Source organism: Rhopilema esculentum, chromosome 15 (genome assembly GCF_057945365.1).
Source record: "Rhopilema esculentum isolate cy_ngs chromosome 15, ASM5794536v1, whole genome shotgun sequence".
Taxonomy (NCBI): domain Eukaryota; kingdom Metazoa; phylum Cnidaria; class Scyphozoa; order Rhizostomeae; family Rhizostomatidae; genus Rhopilema; species Rhopilema esculentum.
Window position 1 is genome coordinate 9,404,799 of NC_142829.1, and position 23,226 is coordinate 9,428,024.

General features: G+C 38.3%; 3 protein-coding genes across 7 annotated transcripts in view; 2 read left to right on the forward strand and 1 right to left on the reverse strand.

Moving 5' to 3' along the window:
• The window catches only part of LOC135685518 (uncharacterized), a 68,727-nt gene that overhangs the window by 17,138 nt on the left and 28,363 nt on the right, over window positions 1-23,226 (reverse strand). The window lies entirely within an intron of this gene.
• On the forward strand, window positions 3,856-10,057 carry LOC135689328 (uncharacterized). 3 transcript variants are annotated; one of them, XR_016144631.1, is made up of 5 exons: window positions 5,627-6,837; window positions 6,995-7,046; window positions 7,192-7,271; window positions 7,380-7,511; window positions 7,778-10,057. XR_016144631.1 is itself a non-coding variant. In XM_065206508.2 (4 exons), exons 1-4 carry the CDS (start codon window positions 6,484-6,486, stop codon window positions 7,395-7,397), a joined length of 504 nt encoding a protein of 167 aa, XP_065062580.2. In that variant the 5' UTR covers window positions 5,627-6,483; the 3' UTR covers window positions 7,398-10,057. The 3 variants fall into 3 exon arrangements, 1 of the variants encoding a protein (XP_065062580.2); XM_065206508.2 differs by having other exon boundaries at window positions 7,380-10,057; XR_016144630.1 differs by lacking the exon at window positions 7,778-10,057 and having other exon boundaries at window positions 3,856-7,046; window positions 7,192-7,673.
• LOC135684682 (uncharacterized) lies at window positions 11,464-22,863 on the forward strand. 3 transcript variants are annotated; one of them, XM_089112749.1, is made up of 6 exons: window positions 11,464-11,667; window positions 13,664-13,731; window positions 14,431-15,828; window positions 18,214-18,507; window positions 18,742-18,809; window positions 19,708-22,863. In XM_089112749.1, exons 2-6 carry the CDS (start codon window positions 13,674-13,676, stop codon window positions 20,071-20,073), a joined length of 2,184 nt encoding a protein of 727 aa, XP_088968875.1. In that variant the 5' UTR covers window positions 11,464-11,667; window positions 13,664-13,673; the 3' UTR covers window positions 20,074-22,863. The 3 variants fall into 3 exon arrangements, with proteins under 3 accessions (XP_088968875.1, XP_088968874.1, XP_088968873.1); XM_089112748.1 differs by having other exon boundaries at window positions 12,251-13,731; window positions 14,431-18,507; XM_089112747.1 differs by having other exon boundaries at window positions 14,431-18,507.

The following is a 23,226-nucleotide window of genomic DNA, read 5'->3' on the forward strand; positions in this document are numbered from 1 at the left end:
CGTACATGCAACCATGTAATTCTTATCCAAGGGATCGTCGGATAAATTTACTCGCGGAGCCATGGTGCATTCTTCAAGAAGATGCTTATTGGCAAGGAAAGGTAAATGTACTAAGAAGAACTAATTAGCTCGCCAAGCAATATTGGAAAATCTTTTCAAATCTTGTGCATTGGCACTTGTGCATCAAACTTTGAATGGAAGGCAAGGATCACACAGAACGCCATGCGGGGCGAATAACAGAAATTCAAGTAGGGGCAATGGCATCTCAACCAACAGAAGAAGTAGGGGCCATTTACGTACTGGTTGCAACTGTTCAAATGACAGAAGTGAATTGAGTGAAATGAAAAGACAAAAGATGCACAAGCCTTCTGAAGATGAAGAGCCAAGGGTAAAAATATACCTTGCAAAGTATGTCAATTCACTTATTGCGGCAAAAATTCCTTTAAAGCGTGCATTAACTTTACATTACGACGTGCCAAAAATCTGTAGACACTACCTTGGTAGAAATGATGTTACCAGCGCCGAAATATTAGCGATCTGGAGATATCATAAACGAAATTATCGACTCATTTCATATAAGTACAAAAAGATTGTAGGAAATGTAATGTGTGCTGAAAAGTTCGTGGAGGCAGCAAATGATTTGGTTGAAAAAGTTCACTCCTCGTTAACATCAGTAGTATCCAGAGAGCCTTCAGTAGAAGAAACAAATAGCAATGTTACCTCTGAGAAAGTTGCCAATGCCGATGCTAGGGGTAAAGAGAGGGAGGCAGACCATTCATTTGATCAGTTGGATTGTGATAAAGGTGAATCCTTATTGCCTATTACAGAGATAAAGAAAGGTCAGGAAATAGGTACGGATGCCGAAAGGGATTGCTTCGAAGATTTTGGACTGTCGGAAAAGCTAGCCAGCTTACTTACTGGTAGTGGTGTGAAAAGAGTCATGCCCTTAGACCCTATATGGAGAAATCTTGAGATCAAAACATTAAAGGATGGGAGTCGTCGTTTCGCGGGTGAGTGGACTGCATTCTCTAGCAAAATGATCGAAAAATTCAATCCATTCTGTGTGTTTGCATTCAAGCATAACCACATAAAAAACGAAGCTTCGAGAAAAAAGAAAAGCCCGTTTTTCAAAGCAAGTGGATTTTGTAGCATTAAAAAATGCAAATGTAATATTCTGCTTTGCATTGAGAGCGAGCACAGTAAGGACATAAATATAGATTTTCGAGGGGATGCATGATGCATCCAATTTACGTGCCCGAAGAATGACTGGAACAGAAAGAAATAATCTGAAAGATGTATTCAGAGAAACGTCCTCGAAACCATCTGGGTTATACAGACAAAAGCTTTAAGAAATAACGGCAGACGCTTACTCTGCTGGCAATAGGTCAGGGTGCGGAGTGTCTGCAAAGGCATTTCAACATATATCAGCTGAGGCCAAGGCATTGGAAAGTGATGTCAGCATTGTAGCTGAGAAAATACGGGCTTCTGACAAAAAAATAAGAGATTATAATAGAGTACACTTTAAGTCCATGATGGAAAAACAGACAATATTGGGCTTTGTGCAATCAAATGACGTAACGAATGACAGTTTGTGTGTTGTTCTGTCTGATGAAGGTAGTGTTAGCAGGGGCGGATCCAGGATTTTTGGTGACTATAGTTCAAATCTTTTGGGATCGGGACCACGCCCTCCTTGCTTGTGGGACACGCCCACTATATGGGCAAATGATATAACCATGTGTGTTTATAGTTGCTTCGTTTTAATAAATATTCCTTCGAACATCCTTTTTCTATTTCCAGGGACGCCAGAGAAGGGAGTGTGGGGATACAACCGCCCCTGTTGCCCTTTGACAGAAGGGGCAAGGGTTGTTTTTAATAAAGTTGCCTTGAAACTGGCCAATTGTAATAATCAGAGAGATTCATATAAAATTCTGAACTTCTCAAAACATGTAAAATATTTCTATATGCCGAAAGTTAGCCAATGTTGAAGATACCTACAGAAGATCGAAATGAAATTGCAGTTACGTATGAATCAAAAGCCTTTCTACTCAAGCCTGCCCCCCACCCCCTCCTCCCTCTCTCGCCGCTTGGTCGTTCCGCCGTCCCTGTCTATTCCCTAGTAGGTCCTTGCCTTTGAAGCTACATTACAGGGGACCCAGAATGTGAACACGAGCTATAGTCCACTGTTGCTTTACAGGGGACAGAGAGCGGAGAAGTAACGTGGATACTCATATTCTATTGGTTAAAAGGCCATTTTAAAACCTGACTATAGCTTCACTATAGCTCGCGCCAAAAATTATAGTACGGGTTTCATTGTCTTCGATGCCTTTTCCAGAGCAAATCCCCAGACCGACTATAGCTCGGAATATCCACTGTAGCTCAATTCTGGTTGGTTACTGTCAACAAAGAACGAAACTTCTGATTCGTCTAAGTTCTAATATTAGACCATTCTGCGCTCAGTGTTTTATTTCTTATCTGGAGAGGCATTGTGATGACACATTGCCAGCATTGCATGTTTGTTAATCGCATTTGATAACCTATACCGCTGCTTTCAAATGTTGATAGTAAACACTTGTGGGCATAAACACATTTTTAGGGACTGCAAGGAAACTTTGTATTTCGAAAATCAAACACTGAGAATTTGACTATAGCTCGAGCTACAGTTGCTATAGTCTGGATCCGCTCCTGGTGTTAGACTTTTTCGTCATGTCTGCTCGAAAGACGTGTTTTTTTTGATGCAACGGGAACAATAATATCAAAGGATTTAATAGGATCCTTTTATATTCCTTAACAACTAGAGATCCGTTTGGAAATTCACCACCAATACCTGTGGCTGAACTTATTTCCTCCACGCATACAGCAAGCTCAATTCAACGATTATTTGCATTGCTTCGGGCGAAGGAAAAATCTTTGTATGGCAATAACATTCAACCATTCGCAATTAGAACAGACTTTAGTAGTGCAGTCATATCCTCCTGCTTACTAGAGTTCAACTATGGTATGACTGTTGAAAGTTACGTGAACCAATGTTACGATATGTTGCAAGGAAAATGCGCCAATATAAGCATAACACTTGTTTTAGTATGCGCAGCCCACATTTCAAAATCAAGTGCGAAGTTTGTGGAGAGACATGCAGGGAAAAGAATTACTTCAGACAATTTGCCATCAGTGAAACATCTTGTGATGAGAATAATCGGTTTGTTGACAAACATTGAAACGATGGAAGATGCTACCGACATAATAAAATTATCTTACATTGCATTTATGTCAGAATTTACTAACCCAAATGTACAAGATGCTCTTGACAATTTATCAAGAATAGTGAACGAATTCAGAATGAATACAAAAAAAAATGCTATTGCAGATAATGATAACGAAGCTGATTGTATTGTAGTTGCATCAAAGTCATCTAATAAATTCAAGAAACATATAGAGCGACACTTACAAGCCATTGATCTACCGATCGACGACTTTGAAACAAGAAACAAGTATTTCTTTCCGGAGTATATGGACTACTTTCAGTCGGTTCTGGTACCATATCTCCCATTATGGACCAGAATCATGCTTTCTTTAGAAAGAAGCCCAGTCATGAAGAGCCATTCAACCACTGGAAAAAGCCTTGTTGGAAAGAGGATGTTTGACGTTGGAAATACCAACGCATATGCCGAAAATTATTTTGCTTTTATAAAGCAAAGCTTTTCATGCTCATCGGTACCGATTGACGAATTTATCTATAAACACTTTCAAAATTTTTGTGGTCTTAGGCGGCAGTTTATAGATTCGTTGCGGGTGAACAGCTCTAAAAACGCTGGAAGCTTGAAGCGCCTAGAGAGGTCAACGCCCCGTTATCCAAATGATGGAAACGAAGCAGCGAAGCTGAAATGGAGGAAGAGGAAGAATGGCAAAAACCATGTGCTAGAAAAGATACCAGCCATATTTCTAGGCAGTATTCTGGGCCGCCGACTACTCCAATTGTTTTCAAAGCAACGCCTAAACTATTAAACAGAAGTATGGACTTGCAAAGCAATAAAGGAATTAGATCTAAAGATGACAAAATGCGATTCAATGCCTACAAAGCAAAAAATTGGTCATCTGTATCTAAAACACTGCCAACTACCGAAAAGTGCATAACTGAGCTACGAAGGCGTTTTCTAAATCTTTCTGATTCAGAAAAGCAGGATATTTCTACACCAAAGTCTCGAGGTAAAGAGGTATACTGTATTTGTAAGCAGCCATTCAGGCCGTCAGGCTCTTGCATGGTTCAATGCAATGTGTGCGAAGACTGGTTCCACTCTTCGTGCATTAAACTGGAGGATGAATTTTTGGCAAATATGATACCCCGATACCACTGCAGCATATGCCTAGAGAAGATATTAAGAGGTACAGCTCAGCTGGTGAGTCATTACGATGACCGAATCAATGATGATGCTAGCGGATTAATAAAACAAGTTTTTGAAGAATTTTATTTATTGGACCCTGCCATCAAAGCCATAGTCTGCAAGCATCTATTTTTAGACACAGAGATTAACAGACATTTTCCAAGCATTGATCTTCTTGGTCATGACCGTGGTATTACCAACAACAAAAGCAACTGCTGGTTGAATTGCATTGCACAGGTAATGTGTGGTACTGGCATAGCTGATCTATTGTTTTCGTACGATGGAAGTAAAGACCTGCCAATCTCCCAGGCTCTCTTACTTTGTCATTTGCGGCTAATGAAAAACCAAAAAGCTTCATTGAGTTTGCGAATGGTGGAAGATGTCGGACTTCATGCTCAAGGGAAAAGCAGTCAAGGTGAGCGTTTTGATGCTAGCTCAGGAACTCAAAGAGATGCATCAGAATTTTATGCAACAACCATAACAAATTACTTGGAAAGTGTCCCAAGTGAAGAAATGATTAACGATCTCCAGTTTGTTTGCTTAGATCTTCGATGCTGCTTGAACTGTAAAGGTATGGCTTGGTCTGTTCATCGAAACACTATGTTTAACGTAGCGGTGGTTGACTCCCCTGACCCAGTCAAGCTGACAAACCTTATATGGTTGCAACTCATGGGAAAGCACTACGACGACCCAAGCTACAGTAAAACTGTCTGTCGTGAACAATGCAAGAACTGTTCCGTTTGGGAAGCAACTGTCATCCACAATTTTCCAACGATTCTAGTGATCCAGCTGAAGCGTGCAACTTGGCAAGGACAAGGGCGAATAGTTCAAACCCCCGTTGATATTAAGAAAGAGCTGGATCTAGAACAGTACTCTGCAAGAAAAATGCATTCTAATCATGTTTATAAACTGAAGGCAGCGGTTTCGCATTATGCCTATACTAGTGGAAGTGGACACTACGCAACGCACCTATTCGATAAGAAAACGGTCAAGACCTTTGATGACACTTCAGTAAAAGTAAGAAATGCAGATAGCTTTATGAACCTCCAGACATTCAAAAAATCCTGCCATTTATTATTCTACTTCCTGGAACCTAAAAACAAGAACAACTATTCACTTTGCGAGGTGCCAACAATTCCTAGAGCAGAACAACGATTAGTTGAAAGGTACTGGTTTGGGATGCTAGGGCCTGCTACGCCGCCGCACACGATCTCCGCACACTTTGTCATGGCATGCCCTTGAATGGAGATGTCGTTTCGCATTTCATTTTTACAGCATCAAGGATCTTTTCGGAGAGTAACATACTCGCTACTTCGGGTACCTTCCATGCAAACTTTTGCAGGAACAGATTTTCAACGTCTGAGGTCAGCTCGTTTTTATCGGTAAACGCTATTAACACTTATGATGTCATTATTATCCCGGTAAACTCTGAAGAATGCCATTGGGTTGTTGTAGCCATATACCCAAAAAGTAAATGCATTGTCTTGGCTAACCCATTGCGACAGTCAGACCAGGGAAGGACAATATTTTATAGAATTTTGTCTCTGCTAAAACTGTCTGCCGAACTGCACGACGTATCGTTTTATCAACAAGAGTGGACCCTTTTAAATCCAAGAACTTTACAGTTACAAACAGATGAATCCTCTTGCGGAGTTTTTGCCTGTATAAATGCCTACAACTGTATGTTTCCTAGCGTTTTCTATTCTGTCAATGCACAAAACCTGCTCCTTTTTCGTTACTGGATCGCACAGATAGCATCTTCATTTCACGAGACAGTGAGTTTGAAACGCCAGTCTTTGCCAGAAAATGTCAGCGATGTCAACATTAATGTCATAAGCAAAAACTTACAGATACGCGATAGTGTGCCTGGCTATGGAAAAGTTAATTTTTTCTTTGTAACGCTTAAGAAATACGTCGACAGTCGCCATGAAGCTTCAAATGAAGATTATTGCCTAGAGTCACAAGCAGTGGACGGCACTCACTCGACTGATGATTCGATTTATCTTGAACAGCAGGAAGTCGAGAAAAAATTGACGTCGTTGCAGCACTGATAAAAACAGTTTTGAAGCGTTTAGTATTAAACCTGAAGACAGGGAATGAGAGATACATGGTATTGGCATTTTTTGGGAAGGAAAAACTCATTTCTCTTTTTAAGAGAGAGCTGCGCTTCTTAGGGCAATTGGTAACAGATGTAGATATGGAGCTGTTGAAAGGAGCGCTTTATAAAATGTTTTGTAACGAAGTACCAGAACATGAGTATTTCGGTGTATCCCTACCAACAGTCACCTGCATGAGATATGGGTTGACATCTGTACAGTTTATTGATTATATCATCCTGCCAGATTTACTTTGTCTGGACTATATGGATACCAAAGGAACAACATATGAAGAGGCGGTGAGAAGATCATGTGGTGAAAATGGTTCCCGGCTGACTGTCTATTGGAATCATGCTATATGTGCTGTAAGTTTTAACTATTATACTTGTACAAACTATTTACCATCTATAGTTTTAATTCATTTTCTACTAGTTCTTATAAAGTTCCTTCTGACGTGTCATATCAATTTATATACAGAATGACAAATATGATAATCATTTAAAATGGAATTTTTTCGAATAGGATTCAACAGTGAAAGTCCGAAGAACCCTTTCCAACAATTGCCAAATACAAGGTAAGATAATAGCTTTCTTTTCATATTAACGTGCCTTTTTATGTTTGTTTTCCATGTATGTTACTTGTCATTCTTATAAGGAGTGTATATGCACAATAATTTACCCTTCCTCTCCTATTTTGAAGAATTATCACCTTCTTTTTAGGTGTATTGAACGAGTTGCAAAATGAGCGGGTTAACTGTATAGTCGCTGAGGTGAATGATGTTCTGCAACCTATGAAAAAGGTATGAGGGTATAGATTTTCAGATCAAATCTATAAGGTGCTACATTTCAAAAAAGTATAAAATTCATTTAAGTTAAAATACAGCGATGAATCGACTTTTTCCTTTCAGAGTTCGAGAAGGTATTAAGTAGAGCAGACATGACGAATTTATCACCTTTTGAGGAAAACAACAAATTTGTTGATGGGTGCATGGTTTGCAAACCAGGGGATCTCAAATGCGACATACTCGTTCTAACAAGAGGTGAGTGTAGCTGCATCAGAATCGTAGGACAGCAACTTTCGTCAGTGCCTATGACGAAAGTACGTTTATGACCTTGGGCTAGCTTTGTAGAATAATATTTGTCTATGACATACTAAAGCTTACTAATAAAATCAATTCTATATGTTTGATAACATAACTAGGATACTGGGCGCGTGTATTTACTTGTTTTTGTCTTTTAAAACTCTGCTCGCCTTCACTCTTCTTTAAAGAAATGTTTAGAGAATTTGTCATTATTTTCCCTGTAGCTATTCAATGCACACAAAGCAACTTCTTCAAGTAACCATTGTTAGGTAGAGTTACTCAGAGATACAGTAAAAGAAAAGAGTTTATATACGATTGAAAATATATACGATTATAATGTTTGATTTAATTCTTTTTTTAAATATTAATGTATTTTAACCAAAATGTTAATTAGTTTATGTAAATGTGGTAACTAAGCCTTGTTTTATAATTAGTTTTGTATATAACTCCCAGTTTTGTTACGTTTTGTATATAATTATAATAGATACATTAGTACAAACAATTTATAATTTGGGTAAGGGCCATCTCGGCCTACGTACTTATATTATAAAAAGCGATCAGATTGAAAAATCTTTTTCCCACTTACTAGTTTCAGATTGGACGATCACTGACCTCTTCGTTATTCTGGAGAGTTTAATCCCTCCACCCCGACCATCATTATTTTGTACTGCAAAACTTTAACTGTTTTTCAAATTTTTTTAAAAGAGTCGGAGAAAAAAAGAAAGAGACATTTCCATGGCACACAATTTTTAACGCTAATTCGACATATAATGATGATTTTTACTTTCATTGCTTTTACGATCTTCTTGTTACTTTCAGCAAGCTTTATATTTCATGTTGCTTCAAAAATTGTTGTTAGAAATGCTGCTGTTCTGTTATTATTTTTAAACTGTTTTCTTGAAATTTAATTTTTTCGTTTTTTACTGCCTAAATGAAATACTGGATTTGCTCTTCTTCCGACACGGAGGGGCCTTACTGACATAGGTTTGGCAATGGTGTCCCTATGGCCGGGAATCTGGGGATGTAAAAATATTGGCAATGGTATCCCTGTGGTCGTTTGGTATCCCTGTGGCCGCGAATCTGGGGATGAAAAGTACTGCCTAGGCCAACAAGCAACATTGGAAACAAAGTGGTAGAAAAGTGGCATTTAACTAGTAGAAATTGACGGAGAACCGCATATTGCTACACGTTCTCTCAAATTATTGTCATTTTGACACATCTCATGCTGTTTTTCGACCCATATTATACAAAACGCGAATCTGGGGATGAATCTGGGATGGAAAATACGCATGCCTAGGCCCGCTAAAAACATCAAAAATAAACTGGCAAGAAAAAACTTCTATCGAGTGGAAATAGAAAGGAAACTCTAGAAATAACATATTTTCTTGCTAATCATTGTCATTTCGATACATTTCGAGCAGTACAAGCAAGTTTTCGAATCTGGGGATGAATCTGGGGATGAATCTGGGGATGAATCTGGGGATGAATCTGGGGATGAATCTGGTGCTAAATGGTACGCGGTGATGCAATCTGGTGCGTTTTTGTTTGAAGACCTGAAAAGGTTTCGTTTCTGTAACGACGATTTTACTGTAAGTTGGTCTTCACGCATTCTCCGGCATCGATTATGTGTCCGTGATTTTCAAAAAAGGAAAAAAGTCATTCTGAGAAGCAATGTTAATGCGCAACGAGTTCGTGAGCACTTTTTCAAGGCTTGGAACAGATGTCCACAGAGCCCCCGCCAAAGGGGGCTGCTTGGCAAAAAAATGACGCAATTAAAAATGAAAAGGGTAATTGTGACGACGCACCCTACTTATGCTTTGCTTTATCTTAAAACATATATGAATGAATTAAAAAGTTGGGTCTATACCAGAAATGCCAAAAATGAAGAAAATGAAAGAAAAATAACGAGTTGAAGTCCTTCTCTAGTTTAAAAATGCATCGAAAAAACTAAAATTGACAGAAAGGGACCCACTTACAAGCTAATTGCTCAAAACATACAAGGGGCACATACAACCACCCCCATCTCAGTTTGAGGCTGTAACCAGGTGGTAGTGACTACTCCTTATTTCTCATTTTTCCATTTTAGATTTTACACTTTGAATTGCACATTGGTTTTTTAATTTTTACCTTCTATGCCTATAAAACCATTGTTTATTACATTACTTTTTATAACTGTGTTAACTTACGAGCATGCAGTAAATCTTCTTTGAGTGAGTTGTGTTACCGTTATAGAAATAGTTTCCATTATCAGATTTCTGGCTGTGCCATAACACTTCTGGGCCACTTTCCTTGTTATAACATTAGAGAGATAACCAAACTTCTCTTAGACAATTTGAGTTTTTCACAACATTTCACATTTAGTAAAATGGAAATTTCTAGAGAGAATTATCCTCAAAAATCGATTTAGATGCCATTCTAGAGAGTCTAGAAACTAAAGTTTTATTCGTCGCTCGCCCAACCATGGTGGACGACATTTTTAGGAAAATTATTCTATTTTTTAGCCTCCCCCCCCCCCCACACACTTTAAAATCCATGGCGGGGGCCCTGGTTCAGTCCATCCAAATGCTATCGAGGTCCTGGAGAAGTTTACATGCTTTCTTTACGGCTTTTCAACAACTGATACCAAGGTCAATGACGCCCGCTCGAAGAGTTTCTGGAAGATTTTTGAAACTAAAGGGAAAGTTGTTGTTAACTTAGTTTAATGCCACCCGATGCCACCGTGTGTTGCCAATCTACATTTGCACGTAGCTAGATCAGCTTATGTTGCAAACATTTATAGAAATGCAGATCAGTTGCAGTTAAGCATTAGCATTCCAGTTGATCATGGTTGGGATGCAGCCGCTAACGCATCGTGGAGTAAAGACATATACCTAGATAATGTTACTGAGCTGCTTCTAAATATCAATCAAGATGCTGAAGAAGACAATATTGACCCAATGAATGACGATTGCTTTGAGGATGAGTATAGCAATGACTCTGATGATAACAGAAGCTAGAATGTTTATGCAAAACAACTTTAAATGTTTTTTAGCCGTATTATACTGCCATTTGACATAATCCTTTTTAAGCTTTTAAAGTAAATCTATGTGCGCAGCAGATTTTACTCTAAAAATATTGAAAACGATAAATAAACGATTTCAGCATGAAAAAGGGACCAGTGCATTCAGAATTCCGCCGTATGAGATCAACCTTCGAGATCAGTATATCGAAATTGATGAGAGTCAAAAATTTACAAACTTTTGTTCAACATTAAAATTTTGATGAAAACGAGGTTTGAGCATGAAATAGAGGCTTCCTGGTACTGAATTTAGGTTTATAAAATAATTTTTTGAAATCAGCACATCGAAATTGATAATAATCAATTCATTTACAAATTTTCGTTCAACGTTCAAATTTGGACGAAAACGAGATTTGAACATGAAATAGAAGCTTCCTGGTACCGAAGCTCCGTATAACATCGATTTCCGTAATCAGCGTGTCAAAATTGACCAAAAAGAGTTGGACTTGCAAATTCCCTCGGTGGGTGACGATACCCCCCCCCCCCTTCCTAGCCTGGTCTACATTAGCCTGTGTTCCAGACCCCCCTAACTTGAAAGTTAGGGGTCTGGAGCACAGGCTAGGTCTACATCGGAGAGTGGCAGACTTGCTTATAGCAACCGAGCCGATAAGAGCGAAGATGATTAAGAAAAAGAAGACCATGCTAGGCGACCCGGGCCTGAGGCCTCATGTTGCTGACCCTGTCTTGGCCTAGGCCTACTGCTGCCAACTGTGCTGTCTGTCACCTGTAACAGAATGTGTACTTCTTGACTGTTCACGTGAAGTTGTTTCATCGCTTCCAATTATTTCCAGCAACTGACTAATGCTTTGCATCGCTTGCTGGGCGATTTGCCTCACATGGGCTTGATCGTCTGTAGCGTGGCAGAGCTAGCAAGGATGGCAGAGCTTGCACTGACGTCAGAGGTCACATGGTGCAGAACTTTCTCTAGAAAACCGGGGGCGTTTTCTAACCTAGTTGAGTTTCATCGTGAACTTTCCTCTTGTGGCGGTTGCACATGCTACTTTGACCTGAGAAAAGGAAGTTTTGCTTTGTAAAGCAGAAAGCGATCATTGCATGGTAAGAAGTTGGTCTTTTGATCTTTACAACTTTTTGTGTTTTGTTCACTTAGACGAAATTGTGAAACACGAAATACATCGAGGTTGAAAAGCACCAAATAAGTTTTTAATATTGGCCTAGATTGGGGCACGGATGATATGAATTATATAGATGCCAACTAAGGGTATCTGGTATCGACTTGACGGAAAAATGCCTCCCTGGAAATTGTTTTACATAGGCTTCTCATATTGCCTTGATTTGAGAGATTTTAGGCTTTGAAAATAAGTATTTAACTCTTATTGTAAGCGAGCTTCCCTCACTCAAAGGAAGGCCCAATTTAAAAAAAATTGTGTTTCAAAATGGAGAAAATTTAGAAAATCTTAATGATTGCTTGAAAATTGGCTGAATGTTGCTAGATCCGTGAGATTTCTAACAACATCCGTGGCGCGAGAGCATGAGACGAATTTGAAATCCGTGAATCTCACAGCAGATCTCTGTGATTTGACAACTATGGTTAACAAATAGATTACAAGATGTTTGAACATTTGATAACCTGCTTAAAAAGTTAATTTTTGAATTTTGTAGCAATTTTATCAATTTACAGCGACGTTGGTGGGGGATCGTTTGGTGCACATGGCACCATCTTCGACTCAAGCTCATCCGTTTATTTTGGCAAATTTGTTAGATTTTCTTTCAACGTCGTGGAATTTAAAGAAATTTTCCACCAAAATTGCTATATGCCCTAATCATGAGAGTTTTCTGTGCTTTCCCTTTAATTTCGCTAATGGGTGTGTATGACCCCTCACCTCATAGCGCAAAGAAAGGGTGACCATGTACACCTTTGGTGGAATTTAGTGCCTACGCCACATTCTGAAGCATCTTGTTCTATACCAAAGCGTTCACGGCTCAGTCATTTATGACATCGAACACTTTATGACAGACCAGTTAACAGTAGTTTTCATTAGATTATTTCACATGTATATTCAAACCCTCATTTTGTAAAATGTTTGAATGATAGTATATAAACTGAAGTGAATCCCACCTCATGCATTATTTGATTCTTTATCACGTAATAAGAGTAAAACTAAAGAAACAGGCTGGGTAAACCGAAAGATATTACCAATAAATATAAACGTGCAATCTCTCTCCTACATCAATCAACTCATCAACCAACTACAATCAGCCACGAACTAACTAACTGATTAACAATTTTGGATTAAGCAAATTACACCTCAGCAACCAATCAGAAATAAGAATAATATTAGTGGGATTAGTCATATTGGAGTTAGTCAAACATGTTTACACATTACCTCAGCAACGATTGTGTTAACTGTGAAAACTAGAGAAACAGAACTGTAATTAAAGACACATTAACAATACCTTCTGTATTTACAAAATTTCTAAAGAAAAAGTGTGAGAAAATGCTGTGCAGTGGAAGATTTTCCGCCATAAACTTAAAGGAATTATTGCCTTAGACGCCGTTTACACGGGAGAGAGATTTTCTGCTTTGGCTTCATCAGTAATAAATTTACAAAATCAATGGATCCTACTTACCATGCTAAATTACAATGGAAAAATTCAATAAATAGAAGCTAAAGGGAACCCACCTAATACAATACATGTTGTTAAATGTGTAAAACGAAAATTGCTGGGGAACTGGGAGAGAAGTGAATAGAAAGGTAGATAATAGTATGTGACGAAGAAGCTGGTAATTGACTGTCTGACAAGGGCAAGAGAAGGACGGTAAAGAACAAAAAGACTAAAAATGTAAGCAGTAAAAACGTTTGTAATGGGTCTTACATAATTTGTTAGCTACGACGTCCCTGTAGTAAGAGGAACATAAACGAGACAATACGAAAATTTCTACAATCGATACTGTATATGTTTCCAAAACTTTCAAAACCTATTCCTTGGTAATTTCGAGTCAAGCTAGCCTCACTTCACTGTCTTTTTACACAAACTCAATTGTGTCTCTTTTGCGTTAACTTATCCAGAATGAAATTTGCACCTTTTTCAGATTCATCACAATGGCAACAGATGAGCAGCAGATAAACGAGATACTCGAGTTTCTATTTGATGAGAATGGTATGTGTTGTCGAGGCAGGGGCAACGATAGTTGTAGGAAGGAGAATTTTAAAAGTAGGAGAAAAACGTAAGCAATAAAGGGTCACCTAAAAGAGGCTTAAAATAGGAATGTGCCCACTGTGCTCCCTTGGTAATTATGTCTTTGGAGACTTCAGTCTCCTTTTTCTAAAGTTTGACAAATAATTTTGGAAATTCAGGTGAGAAAAAATTCCGGAACAAATCTCTACTCTATAAGCCGGAAACGGCTCTACTCTGTTTTTCATACTGAGCTTTGTCGAGAAATTTGTTCGCTGTCAACCCACAACTCCATCGTTGCGATGCCCCTGCCTCCTGTGGTGCATTTCATATAAATCAGTTTTCGGTTTTTTTCCAGTTTTACGATAACCAATCTGATCAATAGATATAGGAAAAGTATAATATATGCCTAAAAGTTTCTAGGTCTGCAATTTAAGCGTCAATGTTCGGAATATTGAAAGCTCAAAGACTCTGTTGATGAAAAAAGAGCTCTAATTGTTTGCTCCGCCGATCGCAATTACAATAGGTATAGAAATATGGTAGAAAATGCTTGGCTAGCAATCAATAAAGAAATGAATTCAAAGAACAGGGAAAATTGTCCTCTGCCCTCTCCCTTGGATGCTACTCCTTCGTTGCTAGGGTTTATAAGAATACATCTGCCTATTTTCAATTGATTTTTTTCAGATTCAGTTGGGGATACAGCTGATAACGCTTGTCAAGAAGGTATAGAAAGTTCAAATGGATCTGACGAACTTTTATCTCTATCTAACCACAATGACTCATCTCCAACACCTTCTCTATTTTCAACAAACTCCTCCTCAGCACATTTCGCCACAGTACAAGACGAGGGGATTTTGTCAAAAATTTTGAGCCATACTGTTGAACCATCAGCAGATCTTTCTTTTAAGGGCCCAATGACAAAACCCTTGCTCATAATGATTTTGAAATTTTTAGTAATCAGACACCATCCAAAATTCGCTAAGAATTTGATGATGAAAACTTTTTCAAAGCCACAGCTACTTTCTATCAAGACTTTTTTAGCCACAAAAAGCAGCAACTTATTTTTTTCCAGAAACCACCAGAAACCAATTTACTCCCTTAAATTTGATAGCCATGGAAAGTTGGTTTTAGGTAGATACAACGATCTTCCAGTAGTAATGCATCATTCCTATAGCAAATCTTCGAAGACATGTATCGATTCAAAGGAGGTGATATGTAAGGAAAATGTGCTCGATGTTCTTAAAGATCTTCACTACACTAAAACGATTGGTGGAGAAACGTGTTGTGTCCCTGGTGGCATAAATGCATTGAGCAAGATTTTCACTTCTAAATTCTATTTCAAGGGAATTTTCAAGGAAATTCGGTCATTCTTAAAAGGATGCAAATCTTGTCGTATTAACACACCTCTTCCCTCGACACAGATTGCGCCTCCGAAGCCTATTCGCTCTTTTCGTCCACATGAAAGACTTCAGTATGATCTTATTGACATGGCTCCAGCTAAGAGATCTTTCATGAAAAACAATCCTTGGGGATTCCGTTACATTCTATCCATAAAATGCTGTTTTAGTAAATTCTGTTGGCTCTTCCCTTTGCAATATAAGACAGCTCAAATGGTGTACAGGGTGATAAAATTTCTTTTTGACGTCGAGGGTGCACCTGACATCCTTCAGTCTGATAATGGCAAAGAATTTGTAAATAATCTAATTAGGCAGTTCAGTAAGGATTATAATTTCAGAATGGTGAGGGGGAAACCTTATACACCAAGACATCAAGGGCAAGTTGAGAACTTGAACAAAACAGTTAAGGCATATCTTAGAAAGTTATTGCAAAATTCACCACATGAAGAACAGGCAAAAATGTGGCCACTGTTACTTCCTGGTATTGCAGATAAAATAAACAAATCTTATAATTTTACAATTGATGACATCCCCTTCAGAGTGTATAGAAATCGTGACTGCAACACCATTGGTTTCTCTGTTGTACCTGAAGACAGCATCCTTAAATCTTCCTATGTTGATGCTGAGCAATCCGACGATGAAGAATCTGCAACAAGTTCTGTCAGTGGAGATGAAAGTAGTTTTGGTACGTGTGAGGTTGATAGTTTTCAAAAACAAGTTTTAGATTGTTCCTCTTCTTTTGATGTTTCCTCTGTAAAAACCATTCCAGCAACTGAGATAATGCAGTCATGTCTTGGTTCCTCTTTGTCAAAAACACTTTTTGTAGACCGTTCAAATGATGATAGTAATGATTCAGGCGAGATGGAGGCAGAAGAAACTGAGTGTAGCCAGGAATCAGATTTTGAAAGTCGTAAGTTTTCTTCTTGTCTGTTTAATTTGTCAAAAATAAGGTTCCTGAATCACCTCAAGCTTTTGGAGGCCACTGAAATAACTATCCACCGTAACATCGAGAGGGATCTAAAAAATTCCCCAGGTGACAAGTTTGATGTTGGTGACAAAGTTCTGGTTAAGAACCCAGACATGAAAACTGGTCGAGGTATAAAGAAAAACCATGACCCATTTTTGCCATTAAATGTCATTGCCGAAGTTGTTGAGGTATTGCCCTCTTCCATGTATAAGCTTAATTTTCCTGATGGAGATAGCTTTTACCAAAAAAATTTATTTGAAGGAGAAATGGTTCTATTCGAAAAAAACAATAATGAGGCCACATCTTCTGACCCCTCCTCTTCTTTGCCCACAAGTAAAGGCAACAAGACCCGAAAAGCAGTATTAGATGCAGTATCAGATTTTGCTTTTCAAGTCAGACGACAGATCTACAAAGAAAAACGACCAACCACAAAAACAATTTTAAGATTAAACATAGATTCTTTTTTTGCGAAATATTTTGAAGTGCTGGATTTCGGAGTGCTTGCCGAGTTGTATAGTTTATCTAGTGGTCAACAACAGTGTGATATGCATTCTGCATATCTGAGGGGAATGGACGAACTAAAACAGGCTGGATTTCCTTTTTTTCTTTATGGTACTGTGGCTTGGGAAAGAAAAAGGAAAGTCTGGTTGAGTGACAAAATCATTTCCTTTCTTGAAGAAGATGACCACCAGTGCATTGACTGTTTTAAAAGCACAGACACTTGTTCCCATTCTTGTTGCCGACAACAGGCACTAAATTTCGTTGAACGGTGTGGTTTGCAAAGGAAAAATCTTTCACCAAAACACAATACAGCTACTGGTAAAGGGACAAAAAAAAGAAATAAAAATTTTGATGAGGAATCAACTCTTCCAAAGACCAAAACGGTCAAATTATCTCCCACAGCAGCAAAAAAAGGGTTTACATCTTCACATAATAACTTGTTGGCTCGTGCTAGAGAAAAGTGCAACAACATTTTGGCTTCGTGCACTAATGTGCAAGTTCTTGACCTTGTAAGACAATTTCTTCACAAGCTAGATTCTTGTGAAATTGAAGGAAATAAAGGGAAGGGTTTTGAATCAAACCTTGAATATTTTATAGAAATTGTCTTTTCAGACTACCCATTTAATGTGGATAGTCATGTGAAACTTATTAACTTTGATTTTAAAGGAGAACGATTCAAAATGCAACTTCAAGGTAGCACAACACTTTGCGGCATGTGTGCTTTGCATAATACCATCAACAAGTTTTATCTAACTCCGCATGATTTTAACAGTGTTGCCGACTGTCTTTGGTTGGAAATGGCTCTGAGAGAAGATCTGAGCAACGATTTCCAAAAGCAAAGATCACTCTCAGGAGACTATAGCATTGACGTTATCATCAGCGTTGCACAAGATCAAGGCTATGAGTGCATCCGCTTTGACAATAATTTCAAGCTATTTTTTCAAAATGCTAACCCTTGCCATCTTGACGAAAATCCTGATGAACTGTTTAAAAATCTGCTTAAAATATTGGAGATTAAAAGAAATGACCGCTTATTTATAGCTGACTCCATGAACCATTTTGTAACCATTGTTTTTTTGGAACATGATATGATCATTCTTGATAGCATTAAAGGCCCCTCCATTTACAGCATTCAGAGTGGGTTGACATATCTTTGGCAACTTTCATACTCCTCAGGTTTTGCTGCATATCACATTCCAAAGCAAAAATACGTCTTCATTGAAGATGATGCTGATACTTTGCAGCCAAAGATAAATTTTACCGTCTTTGAAATTATGCGCCATAACTCCACTGTGAATGCATGCCAAGAAATATCTTCTGTCTTTAAACATGTGACAGCCCATGATGTAAGGAGTCTTGGTGGTGAAAATTTTATAAATGACAGTATAATTTGCTCAGTTTGCCAAGCAATAAATAAATCATTTCCTAGCGTATATGCTATGGACTCATTGCTAGCCACAAGACTTTTGAACCCTTCTACCATGATTTCTAAAAGTCAAGCTACTCTTGTACCTCCCAGCAAAGATTTATTGCTCCTTCCAATTAGTTCTGGAAGGCACTGGTGGGTACTTTCTATCAATAATGTTTCATCCAGCTATTCAGTTTTAGATTCTTTGGGCCTGGAACACAAAGAGGAGGTGGACACTCTTTTGAAACGTCTTTCTTTTCTTTCGCACAACCAAGTCTGCGAATTTAGAAGGAAGAAAATTTCTTTTCCCCTCCAAGGCAGCAGCGGCACCCAATGTGGATTATTTTCGATATGCGGTATGATTTCCGAAGCCAACTCTACCAACTTCGATTTTTCTCTGTATGACATGGATTATGTACGGCAGCAGTTGGCATACAACATTGTTAATGGCCATGTGACCAAGCTTTCTAGTCCTTCAATCTGGCAAGGTAAATCTTTTTCGAAACAAATAAGATTTTTTTAATTGTATGAGTTTTTGTTCTTTTCAAATTTATGTTTCCCACTATTACAATTTAACATAAAATTGTGTATGATGTTCAAATATGGTGAACAATTTCTTTTTTTTTTCATCTTTGTTTCATTATAATTTACGTCAATGACCTTCTACCACCCTAAGTAACTGGAACGAAATTTCTACAACTAACTGAAAATCTCTTTTTCAGATTTTGCAACTGATGAATCGTTAAAAGATTATTTCCAGCGATTTCGCCCTTATCATTTGGAGACAGATGTAAGTAACCAATTATATCTGTAAGTAACTTAAATCTACCAGAAGGTATTTTTCCAAGGCCATAGTTTTTCTTCTATATAAATAAAATCTGATTTGTATCATTTTTTAGAATTTTCATCTATCTAAGTCCTTGTAACCTTTTTCGCATGGGTAATTAATAGATTGTGGCTTGAAAATATACAGCACATATTGGGTCACACAGCACATATTGGCGTCACAGAATTCAAGGCTATAAATTGGCTCCCAACGAAAACAGGATAAACCTTTGTGTCTGTGTCAAAGGTTAAAATGTCTCCAAGAAATGGCCCCAACGTACAGTGCTAAAATATTTTATCCGGTCAACCACGAACAAATATTGCGCAGATTAAAGTTTAAACTAGATCTAGGATTTCGTTAAATCAATACTGCACAGCCGTGCCTAGCCTACCTAGGGTCCAAAACATGGATTCTAGGGTCTTTCATCAGCACTAAAATTAACATCTAATATCAACACCTCCAGGCATAAGATCAAAGGTAACTTTTTCCAAAGTATAGTGAAAGAGGAAGATAGCAAATATGTCTACTATCAAGGACTGGCTTTTAACTAACAACAGTCAAAAATTCCTGTATCACCCTTTTTTCTCTTTTTTCCTGGTAAACCAGCACCCCTAAGGGGACAATTATGGACTTTAGGTCAGCTTGACATTTAAACACCATCCGGGCCACTGAAATTAGGAGTGTTTATTTTGTTTTTAATTTATATAATTGTATTTTTTCTTTTTAACTTTATAACTGGTAAATACAGTTATTGTGGCGAATTACTCATGCATACATATAATAACAACGATATAATGCTTTCATCGTTCATGTAATTTATTATGATAAAGTGTGGTGTAAAGACAACTATTGTTACTTTAAGGAAGAAAATCTGATACGGATGTATGGGCGCAATTTGATCCTTCTTGTCCTAAACACGCCTGTGAAAAGATATTGTTTTGAAGAAGAGGCAAAAGGAAAGGTACTAAAACTTGGACTCCATTACCTTGCTTGTACGGAGGAAGAATTGAAGACTTATCAAGATTGGAAGTCTAAACTGGATGCTGAGCCATACGTCTTTGAAGAGATAACCCCGGGCTTAAGACGATACATGGTTGAATTCCCAAACAGAAATGTTGTCCAACAATACAAAGGAGCAGGGTGGATAACGATGACCAAAAACGAATACCATTTTTACATTGATTGGGTAAATCGACTAAAGGAATCTTTCTCTGACAACGAAGGATAAAACTTCTTACCATATACATCGTCTTTGGGTATAGTATGTTAGCCTATGGACGTTGCATTTTCAGCCTTTTCTTCTCTCTAGAATCCCGTCTGTTTGGTTGCGTTGAACTTCTTTCAAGGGTAACACGAGCAAGGGTAACCAGCCCCTTGGGAGTGCTTGATTGAAGTTCACGTAGCCAACACCAACTTCTCCAATCTAGTTTACTCTTCCTTATTGGTTTGTAGTTTTGCAATCATATGGTGGTTATTCTTATCTTTCTTGCTCTACTTGATAATCTTTCTTGCCGTATACATCGTCATTGCTGTTCTTTTAGATCTGCCGTTTACTTGCTTATTATTGTTCTTTGCTTTCGGTCTTGATTGTCACTTTTCATGTGTTGCTATGGGTATAGTAGTATGTTAGCCAATGGACGTTGCATTTCCAGCCTTTTCTTCTCTCTAGAATCCCGTCTGTTTGGTTGCGTTGAACTTCTTTCAAGGTTAACACGAGCAAGGGTAACCAGCCCCTTGGGAGTGCTTGATTGAAGTTCACGTAGCCAACACCAACTTCTCCAATCTAGTTTACTCTTCCTTATTGGTTTGTAGTTTTGCAATCATATGGTGGTTATTCTTATCTTTCTTGCTCTACTTGATAATCTTTCTTGCCATATACATCGTCATTGCTGTTCTTTTAGATCTGCCGTTTACTTGCTTATTATTGTTCTTTGCTTTCGGTCTTGATTGTCACTTTTCATGTGTTGCTATGGGTATAGTAGTATGTTAGCCAATGGACGTTGCATTTCCAGCCTTTCTTCTCTCTAGAATCCCGTCTGTTTGGTTGCGTTGAACTTCTTTCAAGGTTAACACGAGCAAGGGTAACCAGCCCCTTGGGAGTGCTTGATTGAAGTTCACGTAGCCAACACCAACTTCTCCAATCTAGTTTACTCTTCCTTATTGGTTTGTAGTTTTGCAATCATATGGTGGTTATTCTTATCTTTCTTGCTCTACTTGATAATCTTTCTTGCCGTATACATCGTCATTGCTGTTCTTTTAGATCTGCCGTTTACTTGCTTATTATTGTTCTTTGCTTTCGGTCTTGATTGTCTCTTTGCATGTGTTGCTATGGGTATGTCTCTATTGTTGTTGGAACATTGCTGCTGCTGGCCGTGTTGGTGCTTGGTGTCTCTCTTGCAGTTGGAACTTTGCTGGTGCTGACCGTGCTGCTGCCTGGTTTCTCTTTTGCTGTTGGAACATTGCTGCTGCTGGCCGTGTTGCTGCCTGTTGTCTCTTTTGCTGTTGGAACATTGCTGCTGCTGCCCGTATTGGTGCTTGGTGTCTCTCTTGCAGTTGGAACTTTGCTGGTGCTGACCGTGCTGCTGCCTGGTTTCTCTTTTGCTGTTGGAACATTGCTGCTGCTGGCCGTGTTGCTGCCTGTTGTCTCTTTTGCTGTTGGAACATTGCTGCTGCTGCCCGTATTGGTGCTTGGTGTCTCTCTTGCAGTTGGAACTTTGCTGGTGCTGACCGTGCTGCTGCCTGGTATCTCTCTTGCTGTTGGGACATTGCTGGTGTTGGCCTTGTTTCTGCCTGGTGTCTCTTTTGCTTTTGGAACATTGATGTTGATGGCCATGTTGGTGGTTGGTGTCTAAACAAGAAACATAGGTTGTGCTGGCCAAGTTGCTGTCCGGTGTTCCCTTTTCTCTTATAGTACAGTTTAATGCATTTTTATGTTTTATAGTAGATATGTTATTGTCCTCTTCCCTAGATCCGTGATTATAGATTAATATGCCACCAATCACAGGAAAGTGAACTATGCTGCTAAATTTGCCATACCTTTATGCGATTAAATATAGCTCAATTAGAATCCATCTTTGAACTAATTTTTAGGATAATTGCAATGTTTCCCGTCTATTTTCTTTAATTTCAATTACTTCTACTTTTAGTAGGAAAACCTATAAAGCTTGTGTCACGGAAAAATTCTCTATATTTAACACGCGTCGAGCTATAGTGTAAGTCAGCAAGTATTGTTTTGTCATCTTGCTTCTGAAATATTGATGATTAAATTGTACAATATTATTAATAGGTTCTGAGACAGTTTCAACCAGACTTATTGAAACAGCTTATTGTTTAATATCACCCATGCTAAAAACAGCAGTTACATTTAAAAGTTTAATCAGCTATATGTTTTAAGACAGTTTACGCTTGACGTGTTGCTGGCAGGAGTGGCAGAAAGCGTAGAATGTATGCCGTTAGCTACCTTCAAAAGAATTCTCGCCAGCGAATTGGAATGTGTAAGAAAATGAAATTCACCTTTTGGCAATTTTTACTTGTTCCGAAGTTTCATCGATTTTGCCTCTCCACGTACAAAGCTCTTTGCCAAAACGCACCTGCTGCCTGCTGGGAACACGTATTCCTTTCACTGTCTGATGATTGAATGGCAATACATAAATAGTGACCGACTAAAATTAATGGGTATCTTTACCTTCTCATATTTAATCAGGTTGTTTTTTTGCATCAAAACCATTTCATCTTTTTAACTTTTGGACTCCCCTTATCCTTTTTTATGCCCTTAATAAATGGGTAGAATTTGATAGCCATTCCATCATCCCTGAGTTTCTTAAGAAAGGAATCCCGAGCGAAAGGTGCCTCCTTGTCGTGGGGCTCGGGCTTTTTACTAAGAGCACCTGCCAGCAAACATCACTTTGGTGAAGTAAAAGCTGTACCGTTGCAAATTATAATGCTCACATTCGTCAAAGGTTTTTCCTGTATGCCATCGCTGAGTGATGATTTTCAAAAAATATAAGCTATGCAACTATCATTTGTCTCTATTTGCTTTTCTATTCTCACGTAATAAAAAATGCTGTCTATCTTACGTCTTCAAGAGATTTTTAATGCGTAGAAATGATAAATATCGAAGCACAAAGACGTAGATACCAAAGCATGTAACAACGAAGCCCAGATTTTCCCAACAACAGAAACTGTTTTCAAAATTGAGCAAAAGTAGCAAAGTGCTGAAAATTATACAGGGAAAAAGTTTTGCAGTATTTTGAATCATCAATATTTGAAAATATCATCATCAAAAAATATACATTAAGCTAATTGTGTCGTTTAAAAAAATGCTATGTGCTCAGGCACCATGGAGCGTTGAGAAAATCTGGATAATCTTAGAAAAGTGTGG